Source organism: Alosa pseudoharengus, unplaced genomic scaffold (assembly GCF_046254945.1).
Source record: "Alosa pseudoharengus isolate Yale_2024_CS ecotype anadromous, Long Island Sound unplaced genomic scaffold, YU_APseudo_1.1 YU_APseudo_1.1_scf_16, whole genome shotgun sequence".
In the NCBI taxonomy this organism is placed as follows: domain Eukaryota; kingdom Metazoa; phylum Chordata; class Actinopteri; order Clupeiformes; family Clupeidae; genus Alosa; species Alosa pseudoharengus.
In genome coordinates this window covers 36,718,521-36,735,298 of record NW_027468630.1, presented here as the reverse complement: position 1 = coordinate 36,735,298, position 16,778 = coordinate 36,718,521, and the positions used below count along the sequence as shown (strand labels likewise).

Below are 16,778 nucleotides of genomic sequence, written 5' to 3'. Positions count from 1 at the left end.
AGCGAGCGATCAAGAGCGCGCACGTGAGAGGGAGACCTAAAATCGCGTGTGCGTCTGAGTGTAGCGCGCACACGACAGGGGAGAGAGAGGGGTGGCGCGTGTGTCTGAGCGCATCCAAGACATAGAGCATCCTGATTGGCCTGTTTCGCTAAATCAACCAATCAGTTTTCAGTGTAGGCGGGCTTTTAATCTTTAGCTTTAAATCAGTTCAGTGTATCTAGGAACAGGAGAGTCACCCCAAAAAAAGGAAAATGTAAGACCCATTTCAAAGTGTACCCTTGTTTATAAGAGTAAAAAATAATGATAGGCCTAGTCTTGCACGATGCACTGTTTGTAACAGTGTTAGCATTGCCCATGGTGGGTTAAATGATTGCAAAAAACATGTTGAGGTGAGTTTAACTAGTGTCAATTCATGTGCATATTATTCAGGCCTATACTAGATGGCTAGTTGCCAAGGCTACAAGACCAAACTGCAAGATCTACATATTTTATTTTCACAATTACTATCTATAGGCCTTCCCTATTTGGTGTACTGACTAGACATTATTGAACAAACATATTCATCTGTATTTCAGTATCTAAGTAGGTTAAAGGTTTTTTTTTTAGTATTGTTATTTTTTTATTTATTATTATTTTTTTTTTTTTTTGGGGGGGGGGGGGTTGTGATACCTCCCTGAAATGGCTTTTTGCAGGTTGGGATGTCTGGAATATTCCCTGAATGTATAACTGTGGTCATTGTGTACGGTGAATTGAATGGACACATTTAGATCGAGCATTGCAAGTCATTGCAATAGCCTATAATAGGCCTAATAGGCCTACCATTTCGTTACTGCATTAACCATAGTGATGTTCTTATTGAAAATTTAAAAATACTAAAATTAAAAAGTAAATTGCATTGTGGGGCTGTCAAATGATTATTGCAATCATCATTGCAAAATCACATAAAAATCCCCCAGGCTACTTGGAACATCTCTTTAAATTGTGCTCAAATACATTTATATGGAAGATGCTAGCCTGGCTAGAGCTGGTTTAGCCAAGGCCTAAAGATCATGAAGGATAGTATGTAAGACATTGAGCCATGAGATGTGCAGTTTGAAGCCCTTAAAAGACGTGCACTGTTAATTTGCTCACTGTTATTTTTATTTGATTCATCTTGAGATGTTTTAAGTTTAAATTTCAGCTCAGTGGAGCACTTAAAGCACCAACACTTCATTAAGTTACTTTTCTTGTAGAATTGTAAATCATAAGTCATAGGACAACCTATATAGGACAGTAATTAGGATAAAAAGTGAACCTGCTGCGGTGTTAAATGCGATGTGGTTGAAAATTTGGGTGCACCTAACTTTTGTGCTGGTGCACCTAAGAAAAAAAGTTAGGCGCACCAGTGCAACCAGTGCAAAAAGTTAGTCTGGAGCCCTGACCAGTCCAGTTTATTGTCCAGGTGGAGACCCAGGTACTTGTAGGTGCTTACCACCTTGACATTGACCCCATCAATGGAGACTGGTATCCCCTTGTGCAAACTACCATGCCACCAGAAGGACAAATTTCAATACTACAAGTGCATAGAATTTCCGGTCACAAATTCACATACAAATGACATTAAAGCACATACAAAAAACAGAATTATTTGTGAAATTTGTGTGAGAACCCATGCTCATTTTATTAATCAACAGCATACATTAAAACTATAAAGTGGTCCTTCACAATCAAGACTCTTGTGTGATCCCTCATTGGTGGAATGATTTGGGTTCTTCAAAAGACATTTAAAGTCATGTCTGTTTACCTCATATAATGAATTCCTTCTTATAGAGTTGTGGTCAGTATATGTTTATGGTTTATGTTTATTTGTATTCCGTTCAATTTTATTGAGTCTATTGTTAATATTGGTATTTTATTATTGTTGTTGTTATCATTTATTAGGGCCCGAGCACCGAAGGGCGCAAGGCCCTATTGTTTTTGTAAGGATTATTATTATTATTATTATTATTATTATTATTATTATTACGAGTATTCTGATTTTAACTTTGTCTCAGAGCGTTTTCCTTTTTTGAGGTGGTTAAAGCGATGGTTCGGAGTAATTTCACCCTAGGGTCCTTTGCACCATGACCCCGAGCCAAACACCCTCCCAGAACCTGTTTTCCCTTGGTCGAACCCTGGTCGAGTAGCGCTGTCAGAAACTAATGAGTTTCTGCAGTTGTAATGGTACCAACTTTTATCTCGTAAATTACCCCACTAATAATGCCCTGAATGGTACGAAACTTCTACAGTATGTTCTTTACTCATAAAATGAGGCATTGAAAAGTTTGTAAATACACCAGGAGTTTATTTAAATAAGACTTGCCTGATGGATGCTACTATCTGCTACTATACCGCTACGTCTTCAGTGTATACCTCATTGTCTTCAGTGTATGCCTGATGGATGCTACTATCTGCTACTATACCGCGACTTACTTCCGTGATTTGGGAAAAGCCCATAAAAGTCCTGGCAGGAAGCATGCATAAGGATGTACATCCAGGAATGCACTAATAGTTTGTTCGTAGTACCAGTTTGCAACAATTATTAGTTAACACTAAGTTGTAAACACTTCGGGAAAAAAATATTAAAAACTGGATATACCAAAAAATTTTGATGTAATCGCTTCCTGCCAGGACTTTTACGGGCTTTTCCCAAATCACGGAAGTAAGTTGCGGTATAGTAGCAGATAGTAGCATCCATCAGGCATACACTGAAGACAATGAGGCCTTGACTGGAGCTAAGAATGGTTTGTATATCAAATCTATCATGACCAGATTTACCCCATCCAGCAGGTCTCAGGTCAGCTCTTTGCCTCTGATGAAAATTTAGGCAAATTGGCAAAGTTTTGTAAAAGCACTCAGTATTACAATGTAACAACTATATGTAGGTACCCACAAATACATAATGTAAGTACAATGATAGTACCTGATAGTACATGTTGTTACACAGGTTGTACCACTGTACCTAATTAGTCAGGTACACTGTAACAGCGACACATTAAAATAAAGTGTTTCCGGTGATAACTATTATAATTGGGTGGGGAGAAAGCTATGGTGTGATAATCAGAAATATTATATATTATAGCAAAATTAAAGATTAAAGATTGCGGCCAGATCTATTCCACAATGTTGAAAAATAGCACTGGCTAAATTCAGGCAAAGGCCTCAGCTCAACATAACTCAAACAGGCAGAAGGCCTGACCTTCCTCTTAATATCAGTGTAGGTGATATGTAGTTGGGATAACTTTATCTTATAAAAGGAAACATAAACGTATGAGATGTTCACATTGCATTGGGATTGATCAGAATGAATGAACTTAAATCATGGCCTCCTTGGGCGTGTCTAAGGTCTAACATACCTTACCCACAAGCCACTCAGCTTCTACTACAGACCATGGTTATATCACGCTTAAACCACTGCAACAGCCTCCTCACAGGCGTTCCAGCTTGTGGTAAAACCGCTACAGATGGTCCAGAACACTGCGGCCAGTGTGGACCCCGCTGTTCATTGAGCACACTGCTGTTTATTGAGCTCCAGTGGCTTCTCTTAGCCGCCCGCATCAAATTCAAGTCACTAATGCTTGCATATAGTGATTGCTGGGTCTGCACCCACTTACTTAAGTGCTCTCATAAAGGCTTGTATATTACCCCTTGGATGCGGCCCTCATCCAAGTAGTGTCGTCTGGCACTGCCACCTCCACACCCAAGACAATCCAGACTTTTTTATCTGGGGTCCTCCGATGCTGGATCAATCTGCCAAATTCCATCAGAGCAGGGCATTCCTCTATCCTCAAAAAACTCTTAAAGCCACAACGCTTCCAGGAATACCTCCTCTCCTAGCGCTTATGACAACGTCACACACTATATAGACTTACTACACTCTTCCCCCTCTTCATGTCTCCCTCTTCGCTTCGCTCTACATCCTCTCTACCTCCTCTTCTACCACTTCTCCTCCATACTTTGACTAGTACTTAATGAATAGGTACTCCTATAGTACTAGTTTTGACAGATGCAGTGGTAATTCCTAGCTATAGTCTCCTCTGCACTGTAGTAAATGTTTAAAATGCTTAAATGTTAATAGCTTAAATGTTATTATATTGCTGTAGTTGTAGCTCTGTAGCTTAAATGTTAAATTGCTTAAATGCTAATAGCTTAAATGTTATTCCATTGCTGTAAGTCACTTTGGATAAACACATCCGGCAAATTAATAAATGTAAATGTATGTAAATGATATTGCACCAATTTTTAAAGAAATCCAATGAACACTCTAGAAGGTGTTTGTCTAGCATTAAAGGCAGTATGTATATTTAGAGAAACCCATAATGTTTGGGTCCTTCAGATCAGATTCTAGGATTGTACATTTTGTTGAGATAAGTTTAGCTTGATTTAAATTAGTATTTAGTTTAACTTGTAACTTGTTCAATGTAAAAAGCACACCCAGTGTGCGTTTGTGTATGTGTCTGTGTGGGTATGAATGTGAATGTGTTTAAATAGATGAGTGAAAGAGATAAATGTTTATTGAATTGTAATTGGTATGGAGTATAGAAATATTGTAGACCCATGTTTTTTTAATGCATTACAGCTTGGTATAAGTACTGAATATTTATATGTTCCTAAACTTCAGCACTTTGTTGTCTCTTTTCATCCCTCCCCAGGCTTTGACTCAAAACCACTTTGAAATCATTCGCCACATCATTAGCTGGGTACTCCAGTTTATCAGGGAAAACATCTCAGCTTGGATCCGCCAGCAGGGAGGATGGGTATGTTTCCTGAGTGTGTGTGTGTTTCCTTAGGAAATATGTTATTTTGAAAATTTTGCTTCACTGCCACCAATGGTACAACCTGTGCACAACTTGCTGCACCAGGTAAGCGATATCTTGTAGTCTGCTTAATTTGTGCTTTAGTGTTTTGATTCAGTAGCAACATTTTTACAGGACAACAGTTTGTGACAAGACAAAATAATAATTACATTATAACTCACCAAGCCAAAAGCCTAGGTTTTCTATGTTGTTTCGCTCATTAGGGCCCGAGCACCCGAAGGGCGCAAGGCCCTATTGTTTTTGTAAGGATTATTATTATTATTATTATTATTATTATTGTTATTCCACTTTTTTGCTTTCCTGTTTTTGAGGTGGTTAACATGGTCGAAAACTCTTGAAATTTGGCACACACGTCAGGTGTCATGCATCGCAGTTAGGTACAAGAGCTTGACCCCGGGCGTGGCCCAGGGACTCGCTAGCGCCCCCTTAGGTGACTGATCCCGTGGTTGGCAAATATTTTGAGGTGGTTAACATAATCGAAAACGTATGAAATTTAGCACACACATCAAGTGGTACAGTGAATAGACAGGGATAAAAGCTTGGCACCGGGCGTTGCCCAGGAACTCCATAGCGCCCCCTTACGTCACAGTGACTTGTGGTTGGCATATAGTTTTAGATACACACACCAAATTTGGTGGGTGTATGTAACTCCCAAAAACAAACAACTTTTGTATTAACATGCCATTAGCCACGCCCACAGGAAGTGAGGTAATTGAGATTTTGTGCGTTGTGGACATGATCAATTTTAACGTACTCCTCCTAGACGGTTGATCCGATTCATGTCAAAGTTGGTATACATGATGCCGAGATGTTCCTGATTATAAATTGTGAAGTTTTTATTCGATATGTTGTAATTTGACGAAATGGCGAAATTATTCATTTTAATACCCTTCCACATAAACAATAAATGTGTCATAATTCACCATGCATGGCTTGAAATGTTTTAAATTTCACAGATCATTGAAGACCATGTCAATGATAATATTCACATGTCCATAATGCATGTTTGGCATAGCGCCACCAACTGGCAACAGAAAGAATGACAATTATACTGATGTCACATGATCAATTTGAACATACTCCTCCTAGACGGTTTGTCAGATTCATTTGAAATTTGGCAAACATTATGCCAAGATGTCGCTGATGTTAAATTGTGAAGGTATTTTTGAATGTTGTAATATATTTGATATGATTTTAATATCTCACCACATAAACAGGAAATGTGTCATAAATCACAGTGCATTGAATGAATGGTCTGAAACTTCTCAGGTTAATAGATATCATGATTATGATGATATCCAGACACCCAATGGGCCTGCCTGGCATAGCGCCACCACCTGGCCAAGCAGGAAATGTTCCAGAAATGGAAAATGCCTTAAGTTATTGATCTGAAACTTTATAAAATATTGGATATCATTATTGTGATGATATTCACATTCTTTATTCACAAGCCTAGCATAGCGCCACCATCTGGCCAAGCAGGAAATGTGCCAGAAATGCTCTATGCTTTGAATAAATGTGCTGAAACTTCTCAGATTAATAGATATTATGATTATGATGATATCCAGACACCCAATGGGCCTGCCTGGCATAGCGCCACCACCTGGTCAAGCAGGAAATGTGCCAGAAATGGACAATGCCTTAAGTGATTGATCTGAAAGTTTACAAAAATGTTGGATATCATTATTGTGATGATATTCACATGTGTAATTTGCATGCCTAACATAGCGCCACCATCTGGCCAACCAAAAAGTGTATCAGAAATGTTCTTTGCTTAAAATGAATGGTCTGAAATTTCTCAGGTTAATATATACTATGATTATGATGACACCCAATGGGCCTGCCTTGCATTGCGCCCCCACCTGGCCAAGCAAGTACATGTGGCAGAAAATAAAATACAAAAACAAGTAGCACACGCATCAAATATGTACATTTCACAAATGCACCACGTCGGTTCTTTGTTGGATTCCGACATGTCATGGGTTGCGGCACGCAGGTGCTCGGGCCCGCCATTGCCGCTTGCGGCTATATTTTTTAATGTATTTGCAGAAAAAAACATTTCATTTTTCCCATAGATATTTTTTCCTATGAACCAAGAAGTGTTAAAATGCCGACGTTAAAAACTATAAGCTTCCAGATTCCTAATTTCTGATTTTGTATTTGTGTAACGTTGGATAGTGAAGTGGATAATTAAGAAATAATTTGTTTCTATTTGTGCCTGTGGCTGCCAGAGAGAGCCATGGTCTAAGCGCTCAACTCCAAATAAAGCTGATTTGCTGCCGGGGGCCCACCCCTCACCACACTTGCTTAAGTAGCCATTACAAGGGCAGCCGTGGCCTACTGGTTAGCGCTTCGGAATGGTAACCAGAGGGTTGCCAGTTCGAACCCCGACCAGTAGGAACGGCTGAAGTGCCCTTGAGCAAGGCACCTAACCCCTCACTGCTCCCCGAGCGGCGCTGTTGTTGCAGGCAGCTCACTGCGCCAGGGATTAGTGTGTGCTTCACCTCACTGTGTGTTCACTGTGTGCTGAGTGTGTTTCACTAATTCACGGATTGGGATAAATGCAGAGACCAAATTTCCCTCACGGGATCAAAAGAGTATATACTATATACTATACTTATATTACATGCACAGAAAACATTGTTTGGGGAGTCTACTCAAGTTTGGCTATGGTTTGCTCTGTAAATGCACATTTGATTTGACAGAAATGATGTGATTATGTAAATACACAACATGATAGCCATGACGATTTTGCCGTGATGCGTAAAAATAAAAAGCTAAACAAGCTAGGCTACGTTAGCTGGTTATGTCTGGCTGTAGAAGTTGGACTAATGTGGAAGTGAGAGCTGTAGCAACTGTTACAGAGGATGGGTCACCCGCAGCTATGCACTGCCATACATTGATTGTAACAGTTAAAATGATAATCAAACATTCAGACAATAAAGTTTGAGTTTTTGTTGCACAGGAGAGTGGTATGTCCCCAGTTGTAAGAAGCAGGGTGCTATGCATGGCCAGAGCAGAATGAGCACAGCATTACTAGATATGTGAGGGAAAAGTGGGATTTATCAAGCTCAATACTGCTCAGATCATATATTGGAGAAGGATTAAATACTGAGGAAGAATCAGTCCCTCAAAGATTGGAATTAAATGTTTTTGACTGTCAAGTATTGTTCTTTTGTAGGTCTACATTTTCTCTACTGGCCCCTCAGACTAGGCACAAAGCATAACCTGTTGTGAAACCCCCTCTCCAACCCCCCCTCCATACACAATCTACCAATTATTTTGCTGTCCAACAACCTGTGCCACTCATAAATGAGGTTATAATGAACTGGATTCCAGAATCCATGGGACAACATTTAATTCTCAAAACTCTGGTCTCAGTTCCTAAGCATTAGAATTTTGAGAATTGTGAAAGAGGTGAAGCAGCACAGTGGTAAACATCCCAACTTTTTTTGAAACATGTTTCTGGCATCAAATTCAGAATGAACATATATTGTCCATGAAATAGTCCAAATTTTCATTTTCAACATTTGAGATGTTGTCTGTGTCCTTTTTGTATATTCTCACATTCTGTTTTATTTGCATTTTACACAGCGTCCCAACTTTTTCTGATTTGGGGTTATATGTTCATGCGGATAAGCCGATTTAAATATTTAGTTTTAGTTCACATGTTGTACAGGATTGATAAAAGATTCAGTACAGGATTGATGAACGTAATGATTCCCCTGCTTTTAGGAAGCAAGATTACTGTAAATTGATGTAATTACATGTTTTTCAGGAGGGTGTTATCCATGGTGTTTCTAGATGGCGTACAGTTTCCTTGTTGTTTGCTGTGGCTTTCATCACAGCTGTGGCGTATTGGAGGAGAACTCGTTGAATTCAAGGAGTACTTCAGCTTGGCAGTCAAAGTCCAAAGAGGAGAAGATGGCAGGTTAAGCACTGGAAACGTCAAACTTGCCCTGATGCAGAAAACCCTGTCCTTCATTTGATGCTGAAGAGTATTTATTTTATTTTAAGTTCGTTCAGTGTGATGATTCAGAAGGATATGTGATACCAGCAGATGTTGATTAATATGGCTTGATTTGAACTGTTTCCATAGACTGTCCATTTACATTTTTATACTGTATATATGAATGTTCTGTTTCTATTTTGTGAACCAGTGGTAAATGGTAATTGAATAACAGGGACACATTAAGTTATTTAATAGATCATAGATGCAAACATACTAGTGCCTTATCCATGCATTTATATAAGGAGTAAAATAAAAAAAACATATATAAGATTCTATACAGGTGGTGCAAAATAGGAGAAATGCTTTAGCCAACAATGTTTCCACCTTTCCAACCTGAAGAGGAGAGAGGATGAAGTAACAGTAAAGATATAAATAAAGATGGCCTTGTCATGAGGAGACTCTTGACTTTTGCTCTTATGACACAAGTATACAATGACTCAAAAGTTATACAGTGAAATATGTACTGAAATATGAAATGTGTGGTATGTACAATGTTTTCAGCTGGGGCTAATTTACCTTCTGTTAATTATGTGTTAAATAAATAGTGATTTGGACATTAAAAACAGTGAAATAAAGGAATTGTTTAAACCATATTTGCATTTCCTTGAGTATACTAGTACTTTCAAAGCAAAAGCTACAAATACAATTTGAAACGATTAAATAAAAAATTGGAAGGTTTTTGTCTATTATGGGGGCTTTTTGCCCTTATTGAGATAGGACAGTGATGAGAGGCAGGAAGCAAATGGGAGAGAGAGAAGGTTACTGCTGAACCACAGACGTCTTTGCTAGTTACTGTTCGTTGGTGTTCACCCCCCTTGGATATTTTCCCTTTTCTTGCTTCAATAAATGCAATCTTTGTCCATTTAACGTGGCTTTTTTTTTTACAATAATTGACACAAAATCCCCCCTTTAATGTCAACGTGAAAGCAAATTTCTAAACAGTAATGTTAATTAATTAATAATGCAAAATAAGCGATTGCATAAATATTCACCCCCCTTAAAAGTGACTGACCTAAATCAACAGCAGTCCAGCCAATTGACCGATCGCAAAAGCCACACCCCTTAATTACAGTGCATGAAAATGCACTGTACTGTTCTTCCTAGGCTTCTTCTTATTATTATTATTACAGTGCATGAAAATGCACTGTACTGTTCTTCCTAGGCAACTTCTTCTTCTTATTACAGTGCATGAAAATGCACTGTACTGTTCTTCCTAGGCAACTTCTTCTTATTATTATTATTATTCCGCTTACCACTTTTTCTAGACGCAATTTCTCTTGAACAGTTTAACTTAGAAACTTCATTCAAACTTTGTAACGTAGGTCTTCAAACAGATCGGGTTGCTATATCTTCAACTTTGAAACTTTTATACTTTTTAAACTATTAAAGAAAAACTTTTTAAAAATCCCCATAGACTTAACATTGCCGATTATGACATCATAATACGGCCATTAAGCAATTAGAATCCTATGGCAGGTGTTCAGGCCACCTGGATCTCAACTGCCAGTCTCAGGCTTTAAGCATACAAACTGGCCCTATTAAGACTACACATCCTGATTAACTGCTTCCTCTGCCAAAAACTGTTTCAAAATAAAAGTCCTCACTACAATATTTCACTGTTAAACAATTTAACCCTTTAAACTACTGAACTTTTTAACTGTTCAGCCATTGTAACTGTTACTTGTCATCAACTATGACTCCTACCCACTGTAGCTAGTTAGCATGGTTAGCATAGTTAGCATGCTAGCATGTTAACATGCTAGTTAGCATTTTTAGCAAAACTGCTAAAAACGATTAGCTAAGTTAGCTAAGTCATGTGGTTAGCATAATTAGCATGCTAGCATGTTAATATGCTAGTTAGCATTTTAGCAAAACTGCTAAAAATGATTAGCTAAGTTAGCTAAGTCACATGGTTAGCATAGTTAGCATGCTAGCATGTTAGCATGCTAGTTAGCATTTTTAGCAAAACTGCTAAAAATGATTAGCTAAGTTAGCTAAGTCACATGGTTAGCATAGTTAGCATGCTAGCATAGTTAGCATGCTAGCATGCTAGTTAACATTTTTGGCAAAACTGCTAAAAATGATTAGCTAGGTTAGCTAAGTCACATGGTTAACATAGTTAGCATGTTAGCATTGCTAACATGTTAGTTAGCATAACTACTAAAAATGAAAACATTAGCTAAGTTAACTAAGTTAAGTATTATCCACCTATTTAACCGTTCAATCATTCCAACTATATTAAACCTTATCTACCAAGCAAATCATTTAACCATATAAACTATCCACCTATTTAACTGTTCAGTCACTCCAACTATATTAAACCTCATCTACCTAGCAACCAATATAGTTTGTTTTTACTCTGTATGATATTTTACATCATATTTTTTGCATTTTCATGCACTGTATTTCCTTCAGGAAATGCTTTTCTAGTTCTTATTATTCGTCTTCTTCTAACGCAGTTAATGCAGCTTCAACCGTTTAACGTAGAAACTTCATTCAAACTATGTTGCGTAGGTCTTACTTAGGACATGTGGGCTATGTATTTTTCAGCTTTGTAACTTTTATACTTTTTAAACTATTAATTAAAAACTACTCAAAATTTCCCCATAGACTTAACATGGGCTGATGACATCACAATGGACTAATTAACTTGATTTGCACCTGGTATCATCTTCCAGCTGTTCATCTAGGCCCCATCAAAGAATCAGTTCAACTGATTGCACCTGTATCAACTGCTTTCTACTGAACTAGACCAACTCTCTCTGTGTTTCTCCATTCTACAAGGATATAAGACACATTTCATCCAACTTTCTATCCATTCATCCTCTTCAAACAATTCACTCATCCACCCATTGAACTATCCATCAACATCCATTAAACAATCTGCCTATCAACATCCATTCAACTTTCTGTCTATCAACATCCATTACACTATCTACATTTAACTTTTAAACGATATACTCTGTCTCAGGCTTTAAGCATACAATATGGCTCTATTAAGACTGCCGTTAAGCAATTAGAATCCTAGGCCAGGTGGCCAGGCCACCTGCACCCTATCAGTTTCTCAGGCTAACCTTTTACACTATCCACCTATTTGACTGTTCAGTCAGTCCAACTATATTAAACCTCATCTACCTAGTTCAGTCATTCCAACTATATTAAACCTCATCTACCTAGTAAATAATTTAACCTTTTACACTATCCACCTATTTAACCGTTCAGTCATTCCAACTATATTAAACCTCATCTACCTAGTTCAGTCATTCCAACTATATTAAACCTCATCTACCTAGTTCAGTCATTCCAACTATATTAAACCTCATCTACCTAGCAAATAATTTAACCATTTGAATCCTATGGCAGGTGTTCGGGCCACCTGCATCAACTGCCAGTCTCAGGCTTTAAGCATACAAACTGGCCCTATTAAGACTACACATCCTGTTCAACTGCTTCCTCTGCCAAAAACTGTTTCAAAATAAAAGTCCTCACTACAATATTTCACTGTTAAACAATTTAACCCTTTAAACTACTGAACTTTTTAACTGTTCAGCCATTGTAACTGTTACTTGTCATCAACTATGACTCCTACCCACTGTAGCTAGTTATCTAAGTTAGCTAAGTAACTTGGTTAGCATAGTTAGCATGCAAGCATGTTAGCATGCTAGTTAGCATTTTTAGCAAAACTGCTAAAAATGATTAGCTAAGTTAGCTAAGTCACATGGTTAGCATAGTTAGCATGCTAACATGTTAGCATGATAGTTAGCATTTTTAGCAAAACTGTTAAAAATGATCAGCTAAGTTCACTAAGTCACATGGTTAGCATAGTTAGCATGCTAGCATGTTACCATGCTAGTTAGCATTTTTAGCAAAACTGCTAAAAATGATTAGCTAAGTTAGCTAAGTCACATGGTTAGCATAGTTAGCAATGATTAGCTAAGTTAAGTAAGTTAACTAAGTTAAGTAAAAATGATTAGCTAAGTAACATGGTTAACATAGTTAGCATGTTAGCATTGCTAACATGCTAGTTAGCATAACTACTAAAAATGAAAACATTAGCTAAGTTAACTAAGTTAAGTATTATCCACCTATTTAACTGTTCAGTCACTCCAACTATATTAAACCTCATCTACCTAGCAACCAATATAGTTTGTTTTTACTCTGTATATTTTACATCATATTTTTTGCATTTTCATGCACTGTATTTCCTTCAGGAAATGCTTTTCTAATTATTATTTAACATCTTTCCTCTGCCATTAACCGTCTGGTGAAAAGTTGTGAAATTTGGCACACTGATTAGGGACAGTCCCATGATTACTTTCACCAAGTTTCATGTCGGCACCTCGAGGGCTCTAGCGCCACCAACAGGCCAAAGTTGGACGTGCGTTCACGCACGTAACTTTTGACCTGTTGACCCGATTTTGAAAAATGAGGTACCGTTGGAATCCTTGGACCAACCCGAGTTCAACGCACCCTATGACGTCATTTTCCGCCATGATGGATTTTCCGCCATATTGGATTTAAGTGAAAGTGAAACTAAAACTTCACAGGTCACAAATTTTGTCCGATCGTCACCAAACTTGACACACATGATCTTCAGACCAAGCCGCACAAAAGTTGTGGTGTTTTGTCTTCGGAACTATAACTGTTCACCCGTAATATCCAATCGAAATTTGCGGCGAAGCCGCCAAACAGGAAGTGAGCTCATATCTCAGCAACCCTTGCATGTATCAAAGACAAACTTGGTGCATGAGGTCAGGATCCAACCAGAGGGACGCTCAAGAAATGTGGTGAACTTTGACCTCTAGGGGGCGCTGTAATTAAGAAACATGCTTTTTGGCCTGTAGCTGCAGTTTTGCTTAGAATTAAAACGCACTAGTGGTGTCTGATAATACTGTTGGAGGTCCTTAGGCCGACCCAGGCCAACTTGTGATGTAATCGTAATTGATTCGGCCGTCATGTTAGATTTAATCACAAACATCAAAAAGTTATCACAGTTCGCAAATTTCATCTGATCTTCACCAACATTGGCACAGACCATCTTCAGACCATAACCTATCAATATATTGCTTTCTGGAACAATTGACAGAAGCATTCGGCTGTAACAGCCAATCGAAATTTGCAGCGAAGCCGCCAAACAGGAAGTGAGCTCATATCTCAGCAACCCTGCCATGTATCATAACCAAACTTACTACATATATTCATTACCCCATTAGGAGGACGCTCAAAAAATATGGTGACCTTTGACCTGTAGGGGGTGCTGCAATTAGCAATATTGCATTTTGATGTGTAGTTGCTGATGTGTTATATCAATCTTTTACTTTTTGATGTGAAACTGATGACAACATGTTCCATCCAGTTAATTCTAATGCGTGCGTGCAAGGGAAGGGCAGGGCAGGACGGGATGGGACGGGCTGGGGTGATTAGGTGGGGGGGGGGGGCTGGCTGGCGGAGGCGGTGGCAATACTCGGCCCTGTTGATCCCGGGTGTCTGCTGAGTTCTATCTTGTCACCGTGGCTACTCCGGGCTATACTGCTTGGCCCCCTCATTGCTGCTTGCAGCTATATTATATATTGTTTTTTTCAGGAGAGTCTAGGCTATTCAGATCTGCCATAATTTCATGTATTAATACTAGCATTGATTTTATTTTGATTTTTAAAGAATTAAAATATAAAAAGTGTATTATAAAAATTCTTATATTTTGACATGTATCTCACCATAGCAAGCTCACAGCTCTACATGCATTTCATGTGGTTGTAGGGCAGACTGTCCTGAATCGGGCAATATAATTGCCATGTTGGAGGGATACTCTGGGGCTGAGCAATTTACAGAAATATTTGCTGTGTGATTTACGGAAATAAATGCCATTTTTTTATAGTGACCTTTCTGAGCTCCATATCTGTGACACGAACTGATCTGACCTGACTTGACCCGAGGTTATGTGTTAGCCTGCGTGCCTGTGTGTATGCTGTCATAATAATTCTCAACTTTTTACTGCATTGCCATGAACAAAGTAAAGGCAAAAAAGGTGTTTATTTGTTGAACAAATTGGGATGCAATGTGAGCCTTGAATTGGATGCCATGCAGGAATTTGCTAGGATCTCAAAACCGGAATATGAACATGCTTTGCCATAGAGAAACACATGATAGCATTGGATTATAAACATGCTTTGCCACAAGAACAGACAAAAACGTGGGGTAAGTCCAGCTATATGAAGTTATTATTTTGCTGTCACTTTGTCTGTTTTATAACCCAGAAGGATGTACTTGGTATCAAATGATAGCTCTGAGTCTCCTCTTTCATCTGACATGCGTGGCATATCTATGCGATCACGGGTCCGCGAGTAATTCAAACGAGAGTAATGAGTGTGCAGCGTTGGTTTGTGTACATGACGTTATTATTTTCCAGTCACTTCGTCTGGTTTTATAAGCCCGGGTTCGCGAGTAATTCAAACTAGAGTAATGTGTGTGCAGGTGAACGCAGAGAAGTATAGACTGTAAATATGATGCAATTTGATTTAATTTCATGATTTTTTTTAATTTTCATACTTGATCGTACAGACAAGTGTGTAGTCTCGTTGGAAAGCCCCACTTCTGCTCTGTCGTGCAATAAAGGTTTCATCTCGCTGCGATGAACCGTTCCGGAGCAATGTAACAGAGAAGAAGGGGTGTGTTTTTTGACGCACTTTGCGTCAATCGGGTTCTAAGGGTTAAACAATTTAACCCTTTAAACTACTGAACTTTTTAACTGTTTAGCCATTGTAACTGTTACTTGTCATCAACTATGACTCCTACCCACTGTAGCTAGTTAGCATGGTTAGCATAGTTAGCATGCTAGCATGTTAACATGCTAGCATGTTAGTTAGCATTTTTAGCAAAATTGCTAAAAATGATTAGCTAAGTTAGCTAAGTCACATGGTTAGCATAGTTAGCATGTTAGCATGCTAGTTAGCAGTTTTAGCAAAACTGCTAAAAATGATTAGCTAAGTTAGCTAAGTCACATGGTTAACATAGTTAGCATGCTAGCATGTTAGCATGTTAGTTAGCATTTTTAGCAAAACTGCTAAAAATGATTAGCTAAGTTAGCTAAGTCACATGGTTAGCATAGTTAGTATGCTAGCATGTTCACATGCTAGTTAGCATAGTTAACATAACTGCTAAAAATGATTAGCTAAGTTAGCTAAGTCACGTGGTTAGCATAATTAGCATGTTAACATGCTAGTTAGCATAGTTAGCATAACTAATAAAAATTATTAGCTAGGTTAGCTAAGTTAGCTAGGTTAGCATAGTTAACATTTTAACATTGTTAACATGCTAGTTAGCATAGTTACTTGGTTAGCATTATTATCTTTGTTAACATAGTTAGCATAACTACTAGTAAACATTGGAGCCATTCCAACTGTTAGTTATCGTCAACTATCTGCCTAAAAATGTAACCATTTCAATTATCAACCTATTTAACTGTTCAGTCATTCCAACTATAGTAAACCTTATCTACCAAGCAAATAATTTAACCATATGAACTCATCATATTTTTGCATTTTCATGCACTGTATTTCCTTCAGGAAATGCTTTTCTAGTTATTGTTGATATGTCCGTCAAACTCAAACCAGAGTTGACTATAAACTTCAATGATAGCTGTAGGACTGTCTGTAAAAAATACAACCCACAAGGCTCTTAGAGAGCCACAGACCTGATTTCATTTAGAATCAGTCGAAAGACTCCAGCATCACATGAAGAAACATGTATAAATATAGCCGCAAGCGACAATGGCAGTCCCGAGCACCTGCGGTCCTCGACCCATGACATTTCGGTGTATTTAAATACATGTGGTGTATTTATCAAATGTACATATCTGATGTGTGTGCTATTTGTTTTTGCCAGGGCCGTAGTCACCATAGACATTGAGGGGGACGTGTCCCCCCCCAATATTC

General features: G+C 38.3%; 1 protein-coding gene across 2 annotated transcripts in view; it reads left to right on the top strand.

The window, feature by feature from the left end:
* LOC143126012 (apoptosis regulator BAX) overlaps positions 1–9,438 on the top strand; it is a 36,824-nt gene extending 27,386 nt beyond the window's left edge. For both annotated transcript variants that reach the window (XM_076287931.1, XM_076287930.1), the window contains 2 exons: positions 4,671–4,775; positions 8,614–9,438. In XM_076287931.1, coding sequence (XP_076144046.1) covers positions 4,671–4,775; positions 8,614–8,712 — 204 coding nt within the window. In that variant the 3' untranslated portion in view covers positions 8,713–9,438. The remainder of the gene's footprint in view (positions 1–4,670; positions 4,776–8,613) is intronic.
* The last annotated feature ends 7,340 nt before the right edge of the window (positions 9,439–16,778 follow it).